Genomic DNA, 23,630 nt, shown 5'->3' with positions numbered 1-23,630 from the left:
TTTAAGGGAAAGATTCCCCCTATTCAAGTTAAGGTGCACTTTACCAGAGCGGTTAGTGCTTCTTTGGCAATGCATCACCAGGCCTCTCTCCCTCCCCTCAAGTAGCATTGCTATGGGATGTCCCACTAAGTAAATACTTAAGGCTCTGTGTCCTATGATGTACGATAAAATAGGATTTTTATAACCGCTTACCTGTGAAATCCTTTTCTTGAAGTACATCATAGGACACATGTCCCGCCCCTCTTTTATGGGGTTTAAGTATATTGCTTGGCTGCAAAAACTGAGGTACTCCTGGAAGAAGGGGTTATATAGGGGAGTCAACTTCCTGTATTGGGTGTGCCAGTGTCAACACCCGAAGGTAGCGATGACCTAAGTAAATACTTAAGACTCTGTGTCCTATGATGTACTCCAAGAAAAGGATTTTATAGGTAAGTTGTTCTAAAAATCCTATTTGCTGCTTTTTCCCCACACTGCTGGTTATGCTGAGCCCAAACCGTGAAAAGTGGCACCATATTTTACTATAGACTGGAAAATGATATATTTTTATTTCCAATAGGTGAAGGGCAAGTGCACAACGGATCATATTTCAGCTGCTGGGCCATGGCTGAAATTTAGGGGTCACCTGGACAATATTTCTAACAACCTGCTGATCGGTGCCATCAACCTTGAAAACGACAAGGCAAATTGTGTAAAGAATTGTATTACCCAGGAGTATGGACCTGTTCCTGACACTGCTCGCTATTACAAGGTAACTTGAGCCATTCTTTGTGCGTAGCTGCTGGTTTATGGATTTTTGGAGTACTGTAGGGATAAGCAGAAGAATATGGTCAGTAAAAAAGACTAAGCTGAAGCTTGGTTCTTTCACGATCAGTCCTTCATAAAAAACTATAAAAATCCTGTATTCTAGGACAGTGGCAGTGAAGCACTTTAGTGAACTGTCTGTTTCTGTGTGTCAGTTGATGTATGTTTGTGAAAGCTGCTGCGTTCCCTGTCTTGAGATGTGTGGGCAAATCTTCTATACTATATAAAACATGGAGCCATGCATGTGGCTTTCTGGAAATTCCACATATTGCAGTGTTAAAAGCCGATTAAATTTAGGTACCTTATTAAACATACCAACATGATTTACCAGTGTATGGCCAGCTTTAGAACATTGGTTAGATTTTTGTTGTGGCTGGCTTTTGGGAGTTATCTGGTATAATACTATTTATTTTTACAGTATATTTGGGTGCTGGACAGCTTGTCAGTTGCTGTGTACGCTAGTGTTCCAGAGGATGACCAAGATTCACTCACTTTGGTTTTTCTTCTTCATTTTTATCGTAGGCAAATGGGATAAACTGGGTGGTAATTGGAGATGAGAACTATGGAGAGGGCTCTAGCAGAGAGCATGCTGCCCTTGAACCACGACACTTGGGTGGCAGAGCCATCATTACAAAGAGCTTTGCAAGAATTCATGGTGAGTTTAACTTGAATTTGTCCCTAGTTCTAGGAAGCCCGAAGCTGTGAAAAAATTAAATTTTGGTGAGTGTGAAAGCTGGGGCTTCCTCTCGGGGATTATAATGGAAATGACAGAAAATTTTACTTTCTCAGGTTAACTACACTTCACTGTTGGGTACAAACCTTGCTTGTTCTGGCCCTGTCTGAATCTTTTGTCTGCACCTTGGGTGTTAACCAAAGTGCTAACCATGGAATTGCCCCTGTGACCTTTTCATTGTGGAATACTTTAAATGCTCTCCTGTTGCGGGAACTGACTGTTGCGCAGGCTGTCACATGGCTTTGACTCTCCAAGTGTTAATGTTCTAATTAATCCTTAACCACTTAAGGACCGCCACATGCCAATGTACGTCATCAGAATGGCATGTACAGGCACAAGCACGTACATGTACGCGCTTGCCTTCCAGCGGGTGGGTGGTTAGATCGGACCCCCTCCCGCTGGATGCAGCGGTCCGTTTCGCTTCAGGAGCGATCCGGGATGAGGGGATGGCCGTTGGTTTCTAGCCATCCCCTCTCGATTGCTCCTGGCGAATGAGAAGCTTCCTCCCACTGTGTATAGTAAACACAGGCAGGGAGGAAGTGATGTCATTCTCCTCGGGGCGATCTTTTTGACCGGACAACGAGGAGAAGAGTGAAAGTAAGTGTGCACCAACACTACACTGACATGTAGGCACACAACCCCCCCCCCCCCCCCCGATCTGCCCCTCCCAGTCAGTGTCACTGATTGCAGTGATCATTATTTTCTGATCACTGCATTCAGTGTCAGTTGTAAAAGTAAAAACTGTCAGGGCAGTTAGTGTTAGGTCCAGGGTAGCCCCCTACCACCCCCCAATAAAGGTTTAACCCCCTGATTGCCCCTAGAGTTAACCCTTTCACCCCCTTTTGCCAGTGTCACTAAGCGATCGTTTTTCTGATTGCTGCATTAGTGTCACTGGTGTCGCTAGGTAGCTAGTTATTTTTTTTTTAGGTTCACCGTCAGGTTTTTATAGCGCTAGGTACCCCGATATACTACCCAATAATGGTTTTAACTCCCCGATTGCCCCTAGTTAACCCTTTCACCAGCGATCACCATATAAGTGCCACTGGTGACGCTGGTTAGCCAGTTAGTTGGGTTCCCCGTCAGGTTTTTATATAGCGCCAGGGACCCCCATTCACTACCTAATAAAGATTTTACCCCCCTGATTGCCTCTAGTTAACCCTTTCACCAGTGATCACCGTATAAGTGTTACGGGTGACTCTGGTTAGTTTGCTTTTTATAGCATCAGGGCACCCACCATTTATTACCCAATAAAGGTTTAACCCCCTGATCACCCGGCGGGTGATATCAATTAGGTTTTAGGGTCAGGGTCTGCGTCACCCCAGGCAGCGCTAGGTTAGTTCCAGTACCGCTAACACCCACGCGCAAAGCATACACCTCCCGTAGTGGTATAGAATCTGAACAGATCAATATCTGATCAGATCTATACTAGCGTCCCCAGCAGTTTGGGGTTCCAAAAAAATGCATTGTTAGCGGGATCAGCCCAGATACCTGCTGGCACCTGCGTTTTTGCCCCTCCGCCCAGCCTACCCAAGTGCAGGATCGATCGATCACTGTCACTTACAAAACACTAAACGCATAACTGCAGCGTTCGCAGAGTCAGGCCTGATCCCTGCGATCGCTAATAGTTTTTTTTTTTTTTTTGTAGCGTTTTATATTTAAATCCTGAAGGCGGTGCTTGGTTTTTCAGGGTCCCGTACGTGGCTAGACTCCCAAAAAGTCCCCCACATGTGGTATCCCCATACTCGGGAGAAGCAGCAGAATTAATTTTGGGGTGTAATTTCACTTATGCCCTTAGAATGTGTGAGCAATATATCATTTAGTGACAACTTTGTGCAAAAAAAATAATTGTAATATTCCTGCAACTTGTGGCAAAATATTTCATGGACTCAACATGCCTCTCAGTAAATAGCTTGGGGTGTCTACTTTCCAAAATTGGGTCATTTGGGGGGGGGGGGGGGGGGGGTTTGTGTTATTTTGGCATTTTATGGCCTTCGAAACTGTGATGGGTAGTGAGGAGTGAAATCAAAAATTTGCACCCTTAGAAATCCTGAAGGCAGTGATTGGTTTTCGGGGTGCCGTACGCGGCTAGACTCCCATAAAGTCCCACATATGTGGTATCCCCGTACTCAGGAGAAGCGGCAGAATATATTTTGGGGTGCAATTCCACATACAACTATGGCATGGGTGAGCAATGTATCATTTAGTGACAACTTTTTGTAAACTTTTTTTTTTTTGTCATTATTCAATCACTTGGGACAAAAAAAATATTCAATGGGCTCAACATGCCCCTCAGCAATTTCCTTGGGGTGTCTACTTTCCAAAATGGGGTCATTTGGGGGGGGGGGTTGTACTGCCCTGCCATTTTAGCACCTCAAGAAATGAGAGAGTACATTTTCTGGAATTTACACAGCTTTTAATTTATGACTGCCTAAGCATACGCTTATTGACGACTTTTTTTTTTTTTTTTTTTTACTAAAGACATGTGGCTGAATAAATTTTGCCCTAAATGTATGACTAAAATTGAGTTTATTCGATTTTTTTTTTTTTTTTTTTTTTTTTTCTTATAACAAAAAGTACAAAATATATTTTCTCGACTTTTTCGATCTTTTTCCATTTATATCGCAAAAAGTAAAAATCGCAGAGGCAATCAAATACCATCAAAAGAAAGCTCTATTTGTGGGAAGAAAAAGACGCAAATTTCGTTTGGATACAACATTGCATGACCGCGCAATTACCAGTTAAAGCAGTGCAGTGCGAAATTGTAAAAAGACCTCTGGTCCTTAGGCTGACAATTGATTCGGGGCTGAAGTGGTTAAAAGACGTTTTTTTTTTTAATTTTATTTTTTTTCCTACTGGCTTTGGGACTGAACTGAGCGATAACACTGCCTATTGCTCAGTTCTCAGGGCTCCCTGAGCAGAAAGCTGGTCACGATCAGTCACCGACTGTTTTGCCTCCCCTCACTCACTGGGAGCATGAGGCTGTGTGGCTGGGGAGGGAGTGACCGGCTCAGGCTCTGAGCAGTTTGCTGAGAGCCTGTGCTGGTCCAGGCATGAGGGCAGATCCTGACTTCATTGTTATGATCTTACCCCAGCCTGGACTGGCTTTGTCAGCTGACAGCTTCAGCCCACTGTCTGCTGAAAACGGGTCACAGGAGTACAGAATGAACTGCACTCCTGTGATCCACAAGTACAGCCAAACGAGCTTTGATTGAACTTCTCAACTTTTAATCTTCTATAATTGATGCTAAAAGTGGTTCGCCTCTAGAAGTTCTGGACATGGTTCGGCCAGAGTATTTTCCCCCACAGGATCTAATCTCAGATTTAAGCTCTCCAGTCCAGGAATTCAGCTGACCCTCTGCTTTGCATTAGTCATGATCCTGATCTCCTTTTTTAGGCAATCTTTCATCCAGTTTCACTTCATACCTCTACAACATTCGGTTGATTGTGGGACAATTTCAATTACTTGTATGGATTGTCTGGCTTGACACGGATACTCGGGAACAGGTTGTCCTTTGGCTTGATGGCTCTGGTCTTTCCCATTTTCTTGAATTCTCAAGACTAATGCCTGCCTGATTGGCTGGGGAGTCTTGAGCACATTTTTGTCTCTCTGAAACCTCTTTAAACTACAGGCAATTTGCCTGTCTCTGCAGCATTGGGCCAGCCTGCTGGAGGGTCCACTGCTATGGCATTTGACAGAATTTCAATCAGATAAGTATATCAACCATCAGGGGAGTACCAGAAGCAATGCTGCAATAGTTTGGATCATGTACTAGGCAGAACTTAATGTTTCCACCTCATCCAAGGTGTGTGCAATTAGACTTCAACCTCAACCGATAGCACCAGGACCTGGGGGAGTAGTCCCCTATACCCTACTAATATAAGAAGTACATAATGCTGGATGATCTCCCAGGCTTCAAAAACAAATTTGACATTTTTGACTCAATGGCACAGGGATCCTATTGTGGGAGCAATGCATGCTCTTGAGGCTCCATGGGATCAGTATGCCCTGGTTAATTTCTGCATGTTCTATGTTTGACCCTGAAGACTGCCCTGGAGGATATGCCCACTGACAGGAAAATCCTGGACCCTTAGTAGGCTCAGCATCAAGATGGAGTTTCACCTGTTCCTAGCTTTTATAAAAAAAACAAGTGGGAGTTATTCTTTGTGCCTGCCCCTGCCATTTTGTGTAACGTTTTCTTGGCATGACCTGTTTAAATTTAGCAGATTGTGTCATCCTGTTAGAGGATGGAAGCGATTTACCTGCATCATTCTTTTTGGGTGATTCATTCCCACCTGCCCTTTTTCACCAAAAATGCACCGCATGTGGCTACATTCCAGCTGCAAACTTCTACAGTGACAGGAACATGGTCAGCGCCTGGGTTATAGCGGCTTCTGTGTATGGACATGTAAAACCTTATCCATTACATATTCCATTCTGTGACTATCCCACCAGTCCGCTCTTCACAATGGCAGATGAGATGCAAGGAAGCTGGGCCAAATAGCAATGCGTTCTGCAGAAAACTACTGGTGAATCTGGTTGCCAGAAATGCTACACAACCTTTATTCCCCCTGACTGTTCAGGTTTTTGAGGTGGAACTTGATTTTACTTGAGGATATTGCTGGAAAGTATTGGGGACCCTAATTTTGTAGCAAAGATGGCAGAGTGTTTTCCTTCCCCCTGCACTTTGAGGTACAAGCTCAGCACCATTTTCTCTACTGTAGTCACGCAATGCTTCCTCCCTTTTTATTTTTTGGCTGTGAAGAGCCGGTGCTGCTAAGCAAACCAACTCATGTAAGCACTTAAACTCTGCTACACCACTTGTACCTACAGGTAAGTCTATGAGGCTTATCTGTAGGTACTGTAAATATCTCCTAAACTTGCACAGTTTAGGAGATATTCACTATATACTCTGCTGCCGACATTGGCACATGCGCACTGAAGGAATGTGCCACTGTTGCCTTGTGATGGGCGACTTTCATTACATTTTCAGGAAGTAAGTTCTGGGATTCAAAAAATGCATCTCTTCTGGCATGGAGGATCTCTTGGAACAGTGATTGCATCATATCCTTCTCACTGTAATCGGCCTACATTTCCCATGAATCCTTGGGATTGGAGTGAATGTGGGAGGGTACACTACACATGTACATGTAAACGTGAACTCACCCACTTAAACATAAATCACACCCCTCATTCTGCAGCCAGCAAGCTGTACATAAAACATGGTATACTAGGTTACAGCCTTATAAATTCAAAGCATTTTAATATAAATGCATAATAATTCATTTTAATATAAATGCAAACCACTGCCGCTTGCCAGGGCCCACCAGCGCGTTGAAAGTACGGACTTATCAGTGCAGAGTGGGGAGAGTTGCTGATGGGTCTGTATGTGAGAACACTCGTTGTACAGCCCAGCCTCCCTGCACCAGAATTGTGATAATGCAGAGCGCACTGTTCCAATGAACAGAGGCAGGGCTGTACCACGAGCGATGTTCTCGCATACAGATCGGTCATCCCAAGACTTGCTCTGTCCAAATTATCTAACTATCCAGGAACTAACAGTTCAGCAGGCTATTGCAGAAGAACTACAGAGCTCAGAAGTACATGGCTTTATGTAGTTGTTGAAAAAGGAGATCCACAATGAGAACATGGGGGGGGGGGGGACATTTATTTTTCCGGAGTTGTCCTTCAAAACTGGTTTGTCAAACTCCTTGATTCCCCCCACCATCTTGGCAATGTTTTTCACCCGGGACACTTTTAACCGTCCTAGCAGCAGTAAAAATGGTAAAAGCGACGTGTAGCTTAGCTGCAGAAGCGCGTTGCGGCACTTCGTTGGTAGCAAATGGCTTAACAGCTGACACTTGCCCGCTCTCAAGGGGACACGGTAGCGGTGCCCGATTTTGCCCTCTTCTAAATCTACTGGCTATAGAACCCTTAGCGGTAGCACTTGGGACCGCCCCGATTATTAGAAGGCTAACATCTGGATCTGTGGTTGAAAGAGTGGGACTATATGCGGATGACATGATCCTCTACCTGGCTGACTCGGGCCCCTTACTTTCAACTGCACTACAGATCATAGACAATTTCAGTAGATTCTCCGGCCTTAAAAGAAAATGGGGCAAGTCCCAGATTCTCCACATGGATATGTTTCCCCCATCTGAAGACCAGGCCAATATGTCCTTGCTAAGTTAGCACTTTAAAAAAAAAAAAAAAAACTTGGGTGCCCAGGTTTCTAGGGATGTAGCCGACTATCTCGCTGAACGTAGAGCCTCTTTTTCCACTGATTAAATCCAAAAAAGGCATGGGCCAAATTGCCATTGGAAGTTATGGGCCACATGGGACTAATCAAAATGATACTACTGGCCAAAATGCTGTATGTACTATGGTGCTTCCCCGGTCTACATTCCGCTTAAATACTTAAAGTATGGACACTTTGTTACAGGCCTTCATATGGGGTTCCAGTAGATGCAAATTATCCTGGAAGTGTCTTCAGATCCCAACTTCCCTAGGGGGCCTGGCATTTCTGGAATTCAGATCATATTACTTGGTGGCACAGCTGTCGCATTTTTTTATCATATTGATAAGACTGACAAATGTAGATGCCTCGCCTTGGCATGCCACTCAGTGGACTAATGGGCTCCACATCCACGCTGCGACCTGCTGCATGGCTCATTGGAGCTCCCAAGCCACTCTGACCTTATATTCCAGCACAAGTGGATATGGGATCTGGCAATGTCAAAGTTTGGAACAACTGGGTTTCACACTAAAGCCCTATACACACTATCAAATTTTTTTCCCCCTTCAGATTTACCAAAACAATATAATATGAGGTCTAACCTTAGGAGATTCAATTTGTATGCAATCAGGCAGGCCCTTGCACTACATTGTTTTGGTAAATCTGAAGACAAAAAATCGGCAGAAAATCTGATAGTGTGTATGGGGCTTAATACTCCCTTGTGGTACAACAAACTTCTCCCCAGAACTCCTTCAGATACCTGATCCTACTATATGCTGTCCCACATTCTCACAAATGGAACATTCAAAACATTTGATCAATTAAAGGCAGAAATTAACCTCCCCAACTACTTGTTTTGTTCTCCAGGTGCGCCATGCCCTATATACCCAGTTAATAGGATCCTACCATACCTGGATGCACTGCAAATAATCTGTAACCATGAGCCATGTCAACGCATATCCATTTTTTATAACATGCTCCTTACTCCAGCTGTCACTAAACTTGCCTACAATGCTAAGACCAAATGGGTTGACTATGCTGGGGAATTGGATTATGACTGGCTCTAGAGACCTGCACTCTGGTCTCCCTCAAAATGTCAGCTAGGCTTACCCAAGTCTACATAACACATAGGGAATACTTGACTCCACAACGCTTTGCCAAATTCTGTTTTTCACATAGCTCTGTGCCCCAGATGCTTGATATCTGTTGGCACCGTTGGCCATCTCCTCTTGCACTGCCCCCGTATTCGAGGATACTGGTCGCAGATTGTCCAGTTCCTACATTATCAAGTGGGCTCACCAGTGTCCCTCGATCCTAAGTGATGCCTGTTGGGTAGCTTTCCTGACACCGATATAGACACACACTCTGTTTCCTACATTAAAACTTGTTTTGTAGCTAGACAGATTATAGTCCGGAATTGGATCCAGGCTGTAGCTCCTACAGTGGCTGCCTGGATTGCTGGAATTAATAATACCATAACGTACAACAAAAAGTTTGCATCAGTAGGGGGTGTCCTGGCAAATGCAATAAAATCTGGGACAGATGGCTCCAGTCTTTGTCAACCTGTGTCTCCTGAAACTGCAATATGCTTTACCAGCTGAATGCACCTTTCCCTATGTGGCATGTGTAGAGTATAAACCAAATGGTGTATATAATTCAAATCGGTGGTCATCAACCCTGTCCTCAGGGCCCACTAACAGGCCATGTTTGCAAGATAACTGAAATACATCACAGGTGATATCATTTGCTGCTCAGTGATTACCGTATTCTAGTCTGTATCTCCCTAAGTTAATACATAAAACCTGGCCTGTTAGGCTGGATTCACACCCGTGCAGTTTTAGTGCTTTTTGCACTTTGCAGATTTGCACTACAGTCCATTTAACATGGTTTCCTATGGAACACGTACTGTAATGCAAAAAGCACTAAAAATGCATAGGTGTGAATCAGGCCTTAGGGGGCCCTGAGGACAGGGTTGATGACCACTGCTCTAAATGGAAGCCAATCAGTATTGTGTGGTGGTTTTTTTTTTTTTTTTTTTTTTTATATATATATTTTTTTTTTCTCTATCGTGTATGCATAAATTTGTCTTTATTGGGTTATTTCTCCTTGATAGGACTCGCAATGTATGAATACCCTGTATTTTTGCATAAAGCTGTTTGTTTCCAAAATAAAGTTGGAGAGTGCAAAATCAGGCTCTCTTCTGCATAGAAACCAATCAACTTCCAGGTTTTAATGCCAAAGCTTAATTGAGCAAGTTGAAGAGGTGGATTGTTTTCTATGTGGAAGTGAGCCTGATTTTTTTTTCACTGTCTAGTTTTAGTAAATACCACTGTATGTGCTCTAATGCACAATATTGGCATTAACTAAAAGTAGCGCATTCAGCAACAGTACAGGCAACTTTCCATCTGCTGCCAGAATTAGAGAGTTGGACTGAGGGCTTCTCTGCTATTCAGGAAAAGCCTTGTATTTCTATCAACAAATGCAAGGCTTTGTCTAATCGGCCAATGTGAAAATTGTTATGGCTTTTGCCTGCTCCTCCCACCTCAACCCAACCTGAAGAACGCTTGTGTACGGTTTGAGCCATCTGAGATTTTAATTGAAACCTGCAATTCTATGTTAAATCATGGTTTTCACGTGTAGGCATATATGTTGGGATAGGTTACCCTATTAACAAAGCCAAAATTGTATTTCTTTTATCTAGAAACCAACCTAAAGAAACAGGGGCTTCTGCCGCTCACCTTTTCCGACCCAGCTGACTATGATAAGATTCACCCTGAGGACAAGATAACAATTGCAGGTTTAAAAGACCTGGCACCAGGGAAGGTAATCTTCACACATCTTTGTCTTCAGCACCTAATGACTGCATCAGTAATGTTGTGTTTTTTATATATGACAATCTTGATTAAAATCTTTAATTCCTCATTCAGATACAGATCTGTCACATGTGCAGGAGAGCACAACACACTTCTGCATTTGGCAATGTAATTGATATGTTACATTTTCGGTTCATGCAGCGTTAAGGTTTAAAGTTTACCCTTTTGTAAAATGGAGTTCCAGCAGAAGTAGTGAGTCAATCAACAATAACTAGTTTCAAGCATAGATCTTCAAGAAAATTAAGCAAAAAACACGTACAAAAACTGGCACTCTGGACCACTTGGTGTATTTTTTTATTTTTTTGTTTTCATTGTCACTTTTCTATGTTTCTAATAAATGCACATTTTTTTTTTTTGCAGGTAAAAAATGCATTTTTTTTTCTAAGAGCCTGCAAACCATTGCACCTGCAATAAGCAGATCGATTCAATGCAGGGCTCTTGCAGACTGTCTGTGTAAGCTGTCTGTTTGTACCTCCATATGAACAGGAAGCATAAATGAAGTGCTTGGAGGGCTCAACAGTGCCCTGGTAGTTAATTAACAAATACAACCCGACAGCCACAAACTCTGATGCTGGCAGGCGTTTAAAAAAAAAAGTGCAGGGAGAAGGTCCCCCTACTCGCTGTCATAACGGGAGCGGGGAGGTATAGGGGCTACTGCAAGAATAACATGTTACACCAATATTTTGGGGTGTAACATGTTACAAAAGGTGAAATTCTCCTTTAACAAAGCTAGCTGTACATTTGGAAAAATTTGTGTGACTCCGATTAGACTAGGATTAAATTCACAAATTTCATAGTAACATTACCAAATTCTTTATTTTACCCCTGAATTAGACAAAGGGTTTCTTTATGGAGTCCACATGCATCGACCAGTCAGCAACATGTGTAAGAATAGTAGGAAGGGGCCTGGGTGGAGGGAGGTGAAGTCTGGGGCATATTAAAGTGGAGATGTGTTCACCCAGACAAATGGTGAGGGTTAATATACCAGCATGGACACTGCGATAAAACCGGAGGAGGGCTTTTACAGCCACTTTAAGGCCAAGTTTTCTTGGGTCTCAACTTGAACACTACTCTAGACATCAAACGTTTTTAACAGCAGATTTCTTGAAGCATTGAAAGCACCCAATTTTTCCAGACTAGGAATGCAGAATAAATAGCAATAGAAATGGGGGCTGCAGACAGTAATAAAAACCAGACCATCTTTTCCCTGTACATGTAGAAGTTGGTATGTTTACCTAGAATTCAGTGCAGGACTTGATACATTTTGAGAGGTTAAAGCGGGAGTCCGCCGGGATTTTTTTTTTTTTTTTTAAAAGCCAGCAGCTACAAATACTGCAGCTGCTGACTTTTAAAATAGTGACACCTGTCCAGCGCGCCCATGATGTCGGCACCCGAAGCCTATCTCTCGATCGTCTCTCGGGTGCTGCCGCCGCCATCTTGAGTATGGGAATCAGGAAGTGGAGCCTTTCGGCTTCATTTCCCGGTTCCCTACTGCGCATGCGTGAGTCGCGCTGCGCAATAAGGATGGACCCGCTGCCTCTGGGATCTGTGTTTCCCAGCAGGCAGCGGGGGATTTTCGGAAAGGGGCGTAATCTACGCCCCTTTCTGCAGAGAGCTATCCCGGAAGTGGGTGCAGATACCTGTACTGTACAGGTATCTGCACCCCCCTCCCCCCTCAAAGGTGCCAATTGTGGCGCCGGAGGGGGGGAGGGTTCCAATGAGCGGAAGGTCCACTTTAGGGTGGACCTCCACTTTAATAGTATTGTTTGGTATACTTCATATGTTATGAATATAGGACTAGAAATACTTTACTTCTCCCTAGTAAATTTAATTCTGTACAAGTAGTACCTTGGAAGAATATAGGAACGTTTGTTTAATGAGCTCACAGGTTTTGTCACTAGCATTTTGGTTCCAGTGCATTTTTCCCATTTTCTTAACTTTTTTTTTTTTTTTCCTCTCTCCCACAGCCTGTCAAATGCATTATTACTCATCAGAATGGTAGCCAAGAGACAATCTACTTAAATCAAACATTCAATGAAACACAGATTGAGTGGTTCCAGGCTGGCAGTGCTCTCAACCGCATGAAAGAGCTTCAGAAATAAGACATCGGATTCTTTTTGACATTTTATAGACTGTCATTCCCAGAATGATTAACCATTCTGCTATATTAATCGCGTACAAACTGCAGCACTTAAAACTATGGTCACCATCATTTTTACTACTCGATTATCTGTTCAGTCATAACTTTTTTTCTTTTATTTTTTTGTTTGGCTTCAGGAATAATTTTTCTGTAACGTCCCAGTTCCATCTTGTCAGATCCATTTCTTATATTTATTGCCAGATTCATGTCAGACTGATCTTGCTACTGTGATGCCCTCCAGTCTGTGAAATGGTTACAAAGCACCATGCTGCTCTATTAAACAAATATATTTTATCTGACAACAGACTTGTCAAAATAAAACTAATGTGGTCTAGATGTATTTTGTGTTTTGGTTATTGGTCCATACGTGTTTTTTTTATTTAAATAGGAAGGTGAAAGGACCTTAACCAGCACAGACACTCCTATAAGAGGGCTATGACATTTAAGGGACGAGGTGGCTGTGCTAGGTATCTGACGTGGTGGTTTTTTATTTTTAAATCTGTTCAAAGGCACATTGCACATGAATACATTTTCTAGTAGGGAAAAGCGCTTTTTACTTGCAGTTTTTAAGTTGGTGACAGGGTCTCTTTAAAGTTTTCAGTGGCTGTCCTCTGAAGGCTGAGAACATGCAGCTGGAGAAATGTAAAACTATCCGTTAACCAAGTTTTCAGTTTTCTTTCATGCAATCTTGGCAGCACCTTTTGACAGGTCGACTGTCTTAAAAAATAAACTCAAGCTCTAATTACTTTGCTGTGTTCTCATAAGCACAGCATTCTTATAAAGACATTTTTAAAGTGATTTCCTAACTTTTTAGCACTTCCATTCCACCTCTGCCCCCACTATACAAGGTTCCCCTTCAGAAACATTCAACGATATGAATGAAAGTCTGAGCTGTCAGAGGTTTACCTTATGGCTTTTTCAGTGGGTAAGAGGGTCAACATGGGGCCATGTAGATGGGGGGGCCTGCATAGGGTGCAACTTTGCTCTGATTCTGCCAACCACATTTCCAGCTGTAGCATTGAGCAGGCAGATTTCTCTGCTTTTATCTGTTGAAACGGAAGAATTGGTATTCCTCAAGCCACCCCCAGCAGCCTAATGGCAGTTTGGCAAATTGCTGGACTTCCAGCTGATGGATTCAACCCTTTTTGTGAATTTTGGTGTGTGCTGTACCATAGTGGCATGGGAGGAAAAATGGTGGCCAACAACCTATGTCCAGCCCTGCCCTCCATGTGAAATGTGTTTCTGCATCGTTGGATCATGTGTTCAGCGGCAACGTCTACCTGACCACAGAAATGTCATCCAGCAAGTAGGCACTATTTATATTGTTCAAGGCCCATTTTGGTATCTGGGAAGGATGCAGGTTGAGGCACATGGTTGGATCTGGTTGTAGAAACAAACGCTAAAATGCAGGAAGAAGAAATAAAATTAACACAAACGCATGTGAAATTGTGGCCTTTCCAAAAAGTCTTGGTAGCTATGGAGCAAAACTGTAAGTTTCTTCTTTTGTCTCGGAATCTAGACACTGACATTTCTGAGTGGGCATATTGCATCTAGAAATGTTAAATTCTATCCATACAGGTGCAAATCTCCAACCTTTTCCCGTCCTTTAGTCTCTGAATCAAGGCACTATTTTTATTTTTTATTACTTCCAGCTTCAATATGCCCACACATTCACTCAAACTGCAGCCTGCCCATACAGGGTTTATATCTGTGGTGCTAAACTGTAAAATGTTCATGTCCGTCTCTGAATCCAGATGCCATGTAAAATGCTCAATCACTCAAGAGAAATTTAAGCCCATATAAGCACTGAATACTTTCCCAGATGCACTGTATGTACACACCATAGAGATTGTAAACTAACTTTCACATAGACTAAATATTGTACATGGATTTGGGTTATTTTACCAGTTTGTCTTCAATCTCTATGGTGTGTGTGTATACAGTCTCTCTGGAAAGTTTTCAGTTTAACTTTTTCAACATTTTATTACAGCCCTTTTCTGAAACTGATTAAATTCATTATGTTTCTACAAGCTAACTCCATAATGACAATGTGAAAGGTTTGTTTAAAATCTTTTGCATATTTATTTAAAATAAAATATAAATCGCATGTAATCAGTCTTTGCCATGATGCTCAAATTGAGCTCAGGTGCATCCTGTTTCCACTGATCATCCCTGAGCTGTTTCTACAACTTGAATGGAGTCCACCTGTGGACCAAGAAACCTGATCACTGACAGAGCTCCAGTGTTTCTCTGTGGATAGAGGAGAACATCTCTGCAGCACTCCACCAATCAGGCCTGTATGGTAGTGGTCAGACAGAAGGTACTCCTCAGTAAAAGGCACATGACCGCTCACCTGAGTTTGCCAAAATGCACCTGAAGGACTTGGACTGAGAAACATTTCCTGGTTTGATAAAACAAATATTGAACTCTTTCTGCCTGAATAGCAAGTGCCATGTCTGGAGGAAAGCAGGCACCACTCCTCACCTGGCCAATACAGTCTCTACAGTGAATCGTGGTGGCAGAAGCAGCATGCTGTGGGCATGTTTTTCAGTGGCAGGAACTGGAAGACTAGTCAGGATCGACAACTCTGAATGTCCTTGAGTGGCCCAGGCAGAGCCCAGACTTCAACCTGATTGAACATCTCTGGAGAGATCTGAAAATGGCTGTGCACAGACGATCCCCATTCAACCTGATGGAGCCTGAGAGGTTCTACAAAGTATGAGAAAAACTGCCCCAAAATAGCTGTGCCAAGCTTCTTGTAGCATCATACTCAAAGATTTGAGGCTATAACTGGTGCCAAAGGTGCTTCAACAAAGTATTGAACAGAGGCTGTGAATACTTGTATACATGGGATTTTTATTTTTAATCTGCAAAGATTTCAAATACTGCTTTCATGTGGTTATTATGGGGTGTTTGTAGAATTTTCAGGAAAATAATGAATGTAATCCATTTTGGAATAAGGCTGTAACGTTACAAAATTAGAAAAAAGTGAAGCGCTGTGAATATCTTCCAGATGCACTGTATATTTGAAAATTGATCAGCCTGGATGTACTGACTAAAAGTGAAAAAATTTGTTGCGCTAAAAAGCAAAATCAATCTATATAAAACAAAAATAGCTGCTAACACAAATATTGCTGGAAACAATATATAAAGATATATGGACAATGATATAGCGCTCTATTCAAAACAAACATAATATATAAAGTTCATAAACAAAAATATAGTGAATGGCTTCAAAATACGATATCCTCAGATATGGTGATCACATCCAAAGGCAGAAGAAGGAATAGTCATAATCCATTTCATACGCAGAGGAGGAGGGGAACCGTCACCAACACCCAAAAACACTGACTCTTACCATAAATGTACAGATAAAAACGCATGTAGTAAATCACCAAGGGGGAGGCAGTTTTCTATGCTGATTTCCCTTCGTCTACAGAAGCGCAATCATCTCAATGGGAGTCGTCCAATGGGAAAAGAGGATTCCTATTTCTGTTTAGTAGGCACTTCGCTTCCCAGGAACTGCTTAAATCTCCAGACCAACAATCCTCCCAAAAACCATAGAAAACATAAAACAAAGTGGCCTCATTGCGCAGGTATACTGATAAACCAATAATCTTTTTATTCTCTAAAACCGTAGTTGAACTCACATTTAAGATGAGATATACAGGCATCAAATGACAATCGGCTACAGATGGAAAGAACGAATGAAGACCACTCCTGTGCTCCTTCTGATGTCACCAGGTCCCAAAATACGCCCGACGTTTCGCCACCAACATGCGTCCTCAGGGGTGCCTACTAAACAGAAATAGGAATCCTCTTTTCCCATTGGACGACTCCCATTGAGATGATTGCGCTTCTGTAGACGAAGGGAAATCAGCATAGAAAACTGCCTCCCCCTTGGTGATTTACTACATGCGTTTTTATCTGTACATTTATGGTAAGAGTCAGTGTTTTTGGGTGTTGGTGACGGTTCCCCTCCTCCTCTGCGTATGAAATGGATTATGACTATTCCTTCTGCCTTTGGATGTGATCACCATATCTGAGGATATCGTATTTTGAAGCCATTCACTATATTTTTGGATGTACTGACTGCCTGTCTAATTTCTTGAGGCTTTAAAATGCGAGCACAAATACCCCTGAATGATCCCTTTTTTGGGAACATAGACAGTGCAAAGTATTTAGTAAGAGGTATAAGATTAACCACTTGACATCCGCGCTATGGCAAATGACGGCCACAGCGCAGATGTGAATTCCCGGGAGGCTGTCATATGACTGCCTCCCCTGTGCATGCTCTGCGCGTGCTGTGATCACCGATCTGAGTAAGGAGCTGGTCCTGGACTCTTACCATGTGTTTAGTTGTCAGCCAATGACAGCTGATCATATGATCAAAACAAAAGCTCGGTGATCGCTTTTTTTCCTCGCGCTGACAGTGGAGCAGAAAAAAAAAAGCTGATCTCCGGCTCACCTTAATGGGACATCGGTCCCGAAATGGAAGAGGCGATTATGCCTCATAATTGCTGTCTGAAAGTGCCCACAAGTGCCACCTAGAAGTGCTGCCTATCAGTGTAACCAATCAGCGCCCATCACTGCCATCTCATCAGCGTACATCAATGACGGCCAAAAATTAAGTTTTAAAATTTTATAACAAAATAAAAATTTTTTTTTCTAATTCGGTCTTTTTAAACAAAAAATAAAAATCGCACAGGTGATCAAATACCACCAAAAGAAAGCTCTATTTGGGGGAAGAAATTATAAAAATTAATTTGGGTACAGTGTTGTATGACCGTGCAATTGTCATTCAAAGTGCATCAGCGCTGAAAATTGGTCTTGATGGGAGGTAGGTTAAGTGCCCAGTAAGCAAGTGGTTAAATTAATTTTTTTGTACACACTAGTGCAGTACAGCGTCATCATATGACTGGTGTTGCAGTGATCTGGAATACTGAATGTGTGTGTATATACACGTATATGTATAATGCTTTGAAAAAGTATTCATACCCCTTTCAATTTTCCATGTGTTGTTTCTGGTTGCAACATGAAAAATACATGTATTTTATGTAATAAACCAACACAAAGGGGCATGTAATTGTGAAGTGGATGGAAATTTAATAAATGGTTTTAAAAATTTTTTGGACAAATGTGAAAAGTGTGGTACATTTTATATTTGGCCCCCTGAGTCAATACTTTGTAGAACCACCTTTCTCTGCAAGTCTGTTTTGGGTATGTGTCTACCAGTTTTGCACATCTAGAGTTTAATCTTTGCCCATTTTTTGAAAAATGGCTCAAGCTGTCGGATTGGGCATTTTGTGAATAGCAATTTTCAAGTCTTGCCACAGATTCTCAATTGGTTTTAGGGACTGGATCATTTGAACACATGAATATGCTTTGATCTAAACCTTTCCATTTGATAGGCCAAAAAGTAACATTTTGGTCTCCTGACCAGTGCACCTTCCTTCCATGGCTTCTTGCAAACTGCAAATGGGACTTCTTATAGCTTTCTTTTAACAATGGCTTTCTTCTTGTCACTCTTCCATAAAGTCCAGATTTGTAGAGTCTGCAACTAATAGTTGTCTTGTGGACAGATTCTCCCACCTGAGCTTTGGATCTCTGCAGCTCCTCCAGAGTTTATCATGGGTCCCTTGGCTGCTTTTCTGATTAATGCTCTCCTTACCCGGACTGTCAGTTTAGGTGGACAACCATGTCTTGGTAGGTTTGTCCTTGTGCAATTCTTTTTCCATTTTCGGATGATGGATTGAACAGTGCTTCGTGAGATGTTCAAAGCTTGGGATATATTTTTTTTTATTATCTATCCTGAAACTTTTCCACAACTTTATCCCCGTCTTGTCTAGTGTGTTCCTTGGCTTTCAGGATGCTGTTTTTTCATTAAGGTTCTCTAAAGCCCTCCTGAGGGCTTCACAGAACAGCTGCATTTATACTGAGATTAAATTACACACAGGTGGACTCTATGTACTAATTAGGTGACTTTTGAAAGCAATGGGTTCCACTAGATTTTAGTTAGGGTTATCAGAGTAAGGGCTCTTTCACACCACCGCTCAGTTCAGGTCTGCCTGTCAGTTTTTCAGGAGGACCTGAATAGATGCTCCATAGAGGTCTATGGAGCGTCGGATGTCAGCGGTGACATGTCTGACATCTGACCCGCTCCAACCCAAAAAAGTGTGACGGAGGAAAAACCTAGTTTTCCATCCGTCATTGGATCGGGTGAGGGCAGACTATGCGGTCCATCGTCGTCTGATCTACCATAGTGGAGAGTGGTGCTCTGACAGGTCCGTCCCTCCACAGTGTGCAGAGATGGACCTGTCCTCTGCCTGCTCAGCCGGGATCGACGGAGCAATCCCCGCTGAGCAATCGGATATCCACGGGGCGGAACATAACTGATCCACTCCGTGTGGAAGAACCCTAAAAAGTGGCTGAATACACATGCATGCCACACTTTTTAAGATATTTATTTGTAAAATTTTTTTTTATTATTTATGGTTTTCCTTCCACTTCACAATTTTATGTGCTGCTTTGTCTTGTCCTATTAATAAAATTTACGTTTTTGGTTTTAACATGACAAAATGTGGAAAATTTCAAGGGGTATGAATTTTTTCAAGGAACTGTATAGTATATATCTCACAAAATGGGTACACCCTCACATTTTGTAAATGTTTTATTATAACTTTTCGTGTGACTACACGGAAGAAATTGCGCTTTGCTGCAATGTAAAGTAGTGAGTCTACAGCTTGTATAACAGTGTAAATTTTCTGTCCCCTCAAATGAACTCAACACACAGCCATTAATGTCTAAACTGCTGGCAACAAAAGTGAGTACACCCTTAAGTGAACATGGCCAAATTGGGCCCAATTGGCCATTTTCCTTCCCCGGTGTGACTTGTTACCCTGTTTCCCCGAAAATAAGACCTAGTGTGATTGTCGGTGATGGCTGCAATATAAGCTCCCCCCCCCCCCAAATAAGCTCTAGTTAAAGTCCTTGTAGGTCTTATTTTCAGGGTAGGGCTTGTTTTGGGGGGAAACGGGGTAGGGCTTATATTGCAGCCATCACCGAAAATCACGCTAGGTCTTATTTTTGGGGAAAACTGTAGTTTTACAAGGTCTCAAGTATGTTAAATTTGGTGTTCTCACTCTCTCATACTGGTCACTGGAAGTTTAACATGCAAAAAAAAAAACCACCTCCGAGAGCCGGTTCACACAGCTGCCTGACAAGCTGCGTTATGTTCTGTACTATGGAACCATTCTAATAGGAGCAAATCAAAGGTTCCTGTACTACTTTTGGGGTGACTTGCATTGACCTATATACAGAAGTCCATTTTGCAAGCCGTGGCTGAAGTCGTATGCAGGTCACCTCAGGCAGTTGTGCCGCCTCAGTATGAACCGGCTCTTAGGGTCTGGGAAAAAAAAAAATTTGTTGCTCTACATCAAGATGGCATAGGCTATAAGAAGATTGTCAAGACCCTGAAACTGAGCTGCAGCATGGTGGCCAAGACCATACAGCGGTTTAACAGGACAGGTTCCACTCCAAACAGGGCTGAGTACTGTTCAATCCATCATTGGAAAATGGATTCGTCAAGCAAGCCGCCAAGAGGCTCGTGGTAACTCTGGAGGAGTTGCAGAGATCCACAGCTCAGGTGGGAGACTCTACTGGACAACGATCGTCTTGCACTCCACAAATCTGGCCTTTATGGAAGAGTGGCAAAAAGAAAGCCATAAGTAGTCCTGTTTGCAGTTTGTGGGAAACCATTTGGAGGACACATTAAACAGATGGCACCTAAATTTAACTTTCTGGTCTAAAAGCAAAACCTTGTGTGGTGAAAAACTAACACTGTACATCACCCTGAACAGACCATCTGTGACACATGATGGTGGCAGCATCATGTTGTGGGGATGCATTTCTTCATCAGGGACAGGAAAGCTGGTCAGAGTTGATGAGAAAATGTATGAAGCCAAATACAGAGCAATCTTAGAAGAAAACCTGTTCAAGTCTGCAAAAGACTTGAGACTGGGGCAGAGGTTCATCTTCCTGCAGGACAATGACCCTAAACATACAGCCAGAGCTACAATGGAATGGTTTAGATCAAAGCATATTCATGTGTTAGAATGGTCCAGACCGAAATCCAAATGAGAATCTGTGGCAGGACTTGAAAATTGCTGTTCACAGATGCTCCCCATCCAAACTGACAGAGCTTGAACTATTTTGCAAAGAAGAAGGGGCAAAAATGATGTGCAAAGGTGGTAGAGACATCCCCAAAAAGACTTTCAAGGTATTTCCTCAGGAGGCTGAATTTTATATGCACGCCACACTTTTTAGATATTTATTTGAAAAACATTTATCATTTTCCTTTCCATTTATATGCTACTTTGTGTTGGTCTATCGCATAAAATCCCAATAAAATACATTTATGTTTTTGGTCATAACATGACAAAATGTGGACAATTTCAAGGGGTATGAATACTTTTTTAAGGCACTGTATATATGTAGTTTTGTATACAATTTATGATGAGGTTTATAAATATTTATATAATTGCAGGTCATTAATTATATCAGCACTGTTATTTGAAATGATACATTACAATTTTTTTTGGGTTGTTCTACTGTATATTTGTTATTATATAATACAAGTTATAATATTATTTATATTATAATCTATCTAAACCTTATCAAAATTTTGTATGTCATTTCTGTACTTTTTTTTTTTTTTTTTATATATGTTAACTTTATTTATTTTATAATTTTTCACAAAGTTTCATCATGGTTTTTAGATTTTCACAATTGAACTCCTTAAAGCCTTGTGTTGTGAATGTCCCCAAAGAAAGTCTTTGCAAACAGCTATAAACCAGGACTTGAGTCATTTATTATTCATTGAATGTCAAGGTGTCAGCCCTAGCAGCCTTGATCAGAGACGCGCGCTACTTAAGTTTCCAGTTCATGCAATAAAAATTAACCTTAAAGCGGAGTTTCACCCAGAAATGGAACTTCCATGGATCAGATTCCCCCCCCCCCCCCCCCCGATACCACATTTGGCACCTTTCACAGGGGAGCGGATACCTGTCAAATCCAGGTATCTGCTTCCACTTCTGGGGAAAGATCAACGCAATATTGTGCTTTGAACTACGCAATGTCCAGCCCGCCCCCCCCTTTCTGGGAGACACAGGTCCCACAAGACAGCAGGGGCCATTCAGATTGCTCGTGTTGGAAACCGCAGCTAAGTCCTTTCTTGTATTAAGAGGTATGGACTCCAGAGATTGAGAGATATAATTTTGCCCCTGTTCAAATCACGAGTAAGACCTCATCTGGAATATGCAGTTCAGTTTTAGGCACTGGAGAAAGTGCAGAGAAGGGCAACCAAACTGATAAGAGGCATGGAGGAGCTCAGCTATGAGGAAAGTTTAGAGGAACTGAATTTATTCACTCTTGAGAAGAGGTGAATAAGGGGGGATATGATAAACATGTTCAAGTATATAAGGGGTCCATATAGTGAACTTGGTGTTGAGTTATTCTCTTTACGATCAACGCAGAGGACACGGGGGCACTCTTTACGTCTAGAGGAAAAGAGATTTAATCTCCAAATACGGAAAGGTTTCTTCACAGTAAAAGCTGTGAAAATGTGGAATAGACTCCCGCCACTCCCGGTGGTTCTGGCCAGCTCAGTAGATTGCTTTAAGAAAGGCCTGGATACTTTCCTAAATGTACATAATATAACTGGGTACTAACATTTCTAGGTAAAGTTGATCCAGGGAAAATCCGATTGCCTCTCTGGGATCAGGAAGGAATTTTTTTCCCCTGCTGTAGCAAATTGGAGCATGCTCTGCTGTTTTTTTTTTTTTTGCCTTCCTCTGGATCAACTGTGGGTATACAATTGGGTATATTGGATTGTACGATATTTTGTATTCTATATATTTTTTTATGGTTGAACTGGATGGACTTGTGTCTTTTTTCAACCTGACTAACTATGAAAGCGCAGTGCGACTCATGCATTCGTAGTAGCAAAACAGGCTGTTAGTAAGGATGCCGGTGCCTGCACCCAGGGCCGAGGAACGGGACGGGTTTGCTTTGGGTGCCAACGGCGTGGGCTCCCTGGACAGTTAAGTGTCCATATCGTAAAAGTCAGCAGCTACAGTAGTTGTAGCTACTGACTTTTATTTTTTATTTTTACCCAGGCAGAACTCCGCTTTAAGTGGGATCCTCAAGTTTTTCTGCAGGTCCTTAAAAAAAGCACCCTTTCATGTGGCACTTGACTCTTCTTATAAGTGTTTTTTCCTAACAGCTATAGCTTTACTAGAAGAGGGTTGGAACAGAGGGCCTTTTTGGTGAAGGAATTCTTCAGTCAAATTTATCAGGACAGAGTACCGGCGACACCATGCCCTCAGAACCCATCTGAGTACCTGAGTACCTGTCACAGTCCAGCTGAGTATCTGAGTACCTGTCCAAAACCATCAGAGCACCCAAGTACCTGTCCCAGACCATCAGAGCACCCAAGTACCTGTTCCGGCCCATCTGAGTACCCGAGTACCTGTCACAGCCCATCTGAGTACCCGAGTACCTGTCACAACCCATCTGAGTACCCGAGTACCTGTCACAGCCCATCAGAGTCCCCAAGTACCTGTCACCAGCCCGTCTGAGTACCCAAGTACCTGCACCAGCCCGTCGGAGTACCCAAGTACCTGTCACCAGCCCGTCAGAGTACGCGAGTACCTATTTGCAGACCATGCCTCATAGAATACACGTTGAGGTGTTTGCTTTCCAAAATGGGGTCATTTTGGGGGTAATTCCATTGTCCTGGTGCTCCAGGACCTTCAAAAGTGTGATAGGTAGGAACGAAATGAGATGTGTAA

The 23,630-nt window shown here is 42.4% G+C and overlaps 1 protein-coding gene across 1 annotated transcript in view; it reads left to right on the top strand.

The window, feature by feature from the left end:
- Positions 1 to 13,116, top strand: part of ACO2 (aconitase 2) — a 61,231-nt gene extending 48,115 nt beyond the window's left edge. Inside the window, exons 14-17 of the mRNA XM_077452288.1 lie at positions 557 to 748; positions 1,324 to 1,456; positions 10,469 to 10,590; positions 12,608 to 13,116. Coding sequence (XP_077308414.1) covers positions 557 to 748; positions 1,324 to 1,456; positions 10,469 to 10,590; positions 12,608 to 12,742 — 582 coding nt within the window. The 3' untranslated portion in view covers positions 12,743 to 13,116. The remainder of the gene's footprint in view (positions 1 to 556; positions 749 to 1,323; positions 1,457 to 10,468; positions 10,591 to 12,607) is intronic.
- The last annotated feature ends 10,514 nt before the right edge of the window (positions 13,117 to 23,630 follow it).

The sequence above is a fragment of the Lithobates pipiens genome, unplaced genomic scaffold (assembly GCF_037356315.1).
Source record: "Lithobates pipiens isolate NorthernLeopardFrog02 unplaced genomic scaffold, aLitPip1_a1.2 Scaffold_23, whole genome shotgun sequence".
Taxonomy (NCBI): Eukaryota; Metazoa; Chordata; class Amphibia; order Anura; family Ranidae; genus Lithobates; species Lithobates pipiens.
Note: the sequence above shows the minus strand (reverse complement) of the source record. Positions and strands in the feature narration are given on the sequence as shown.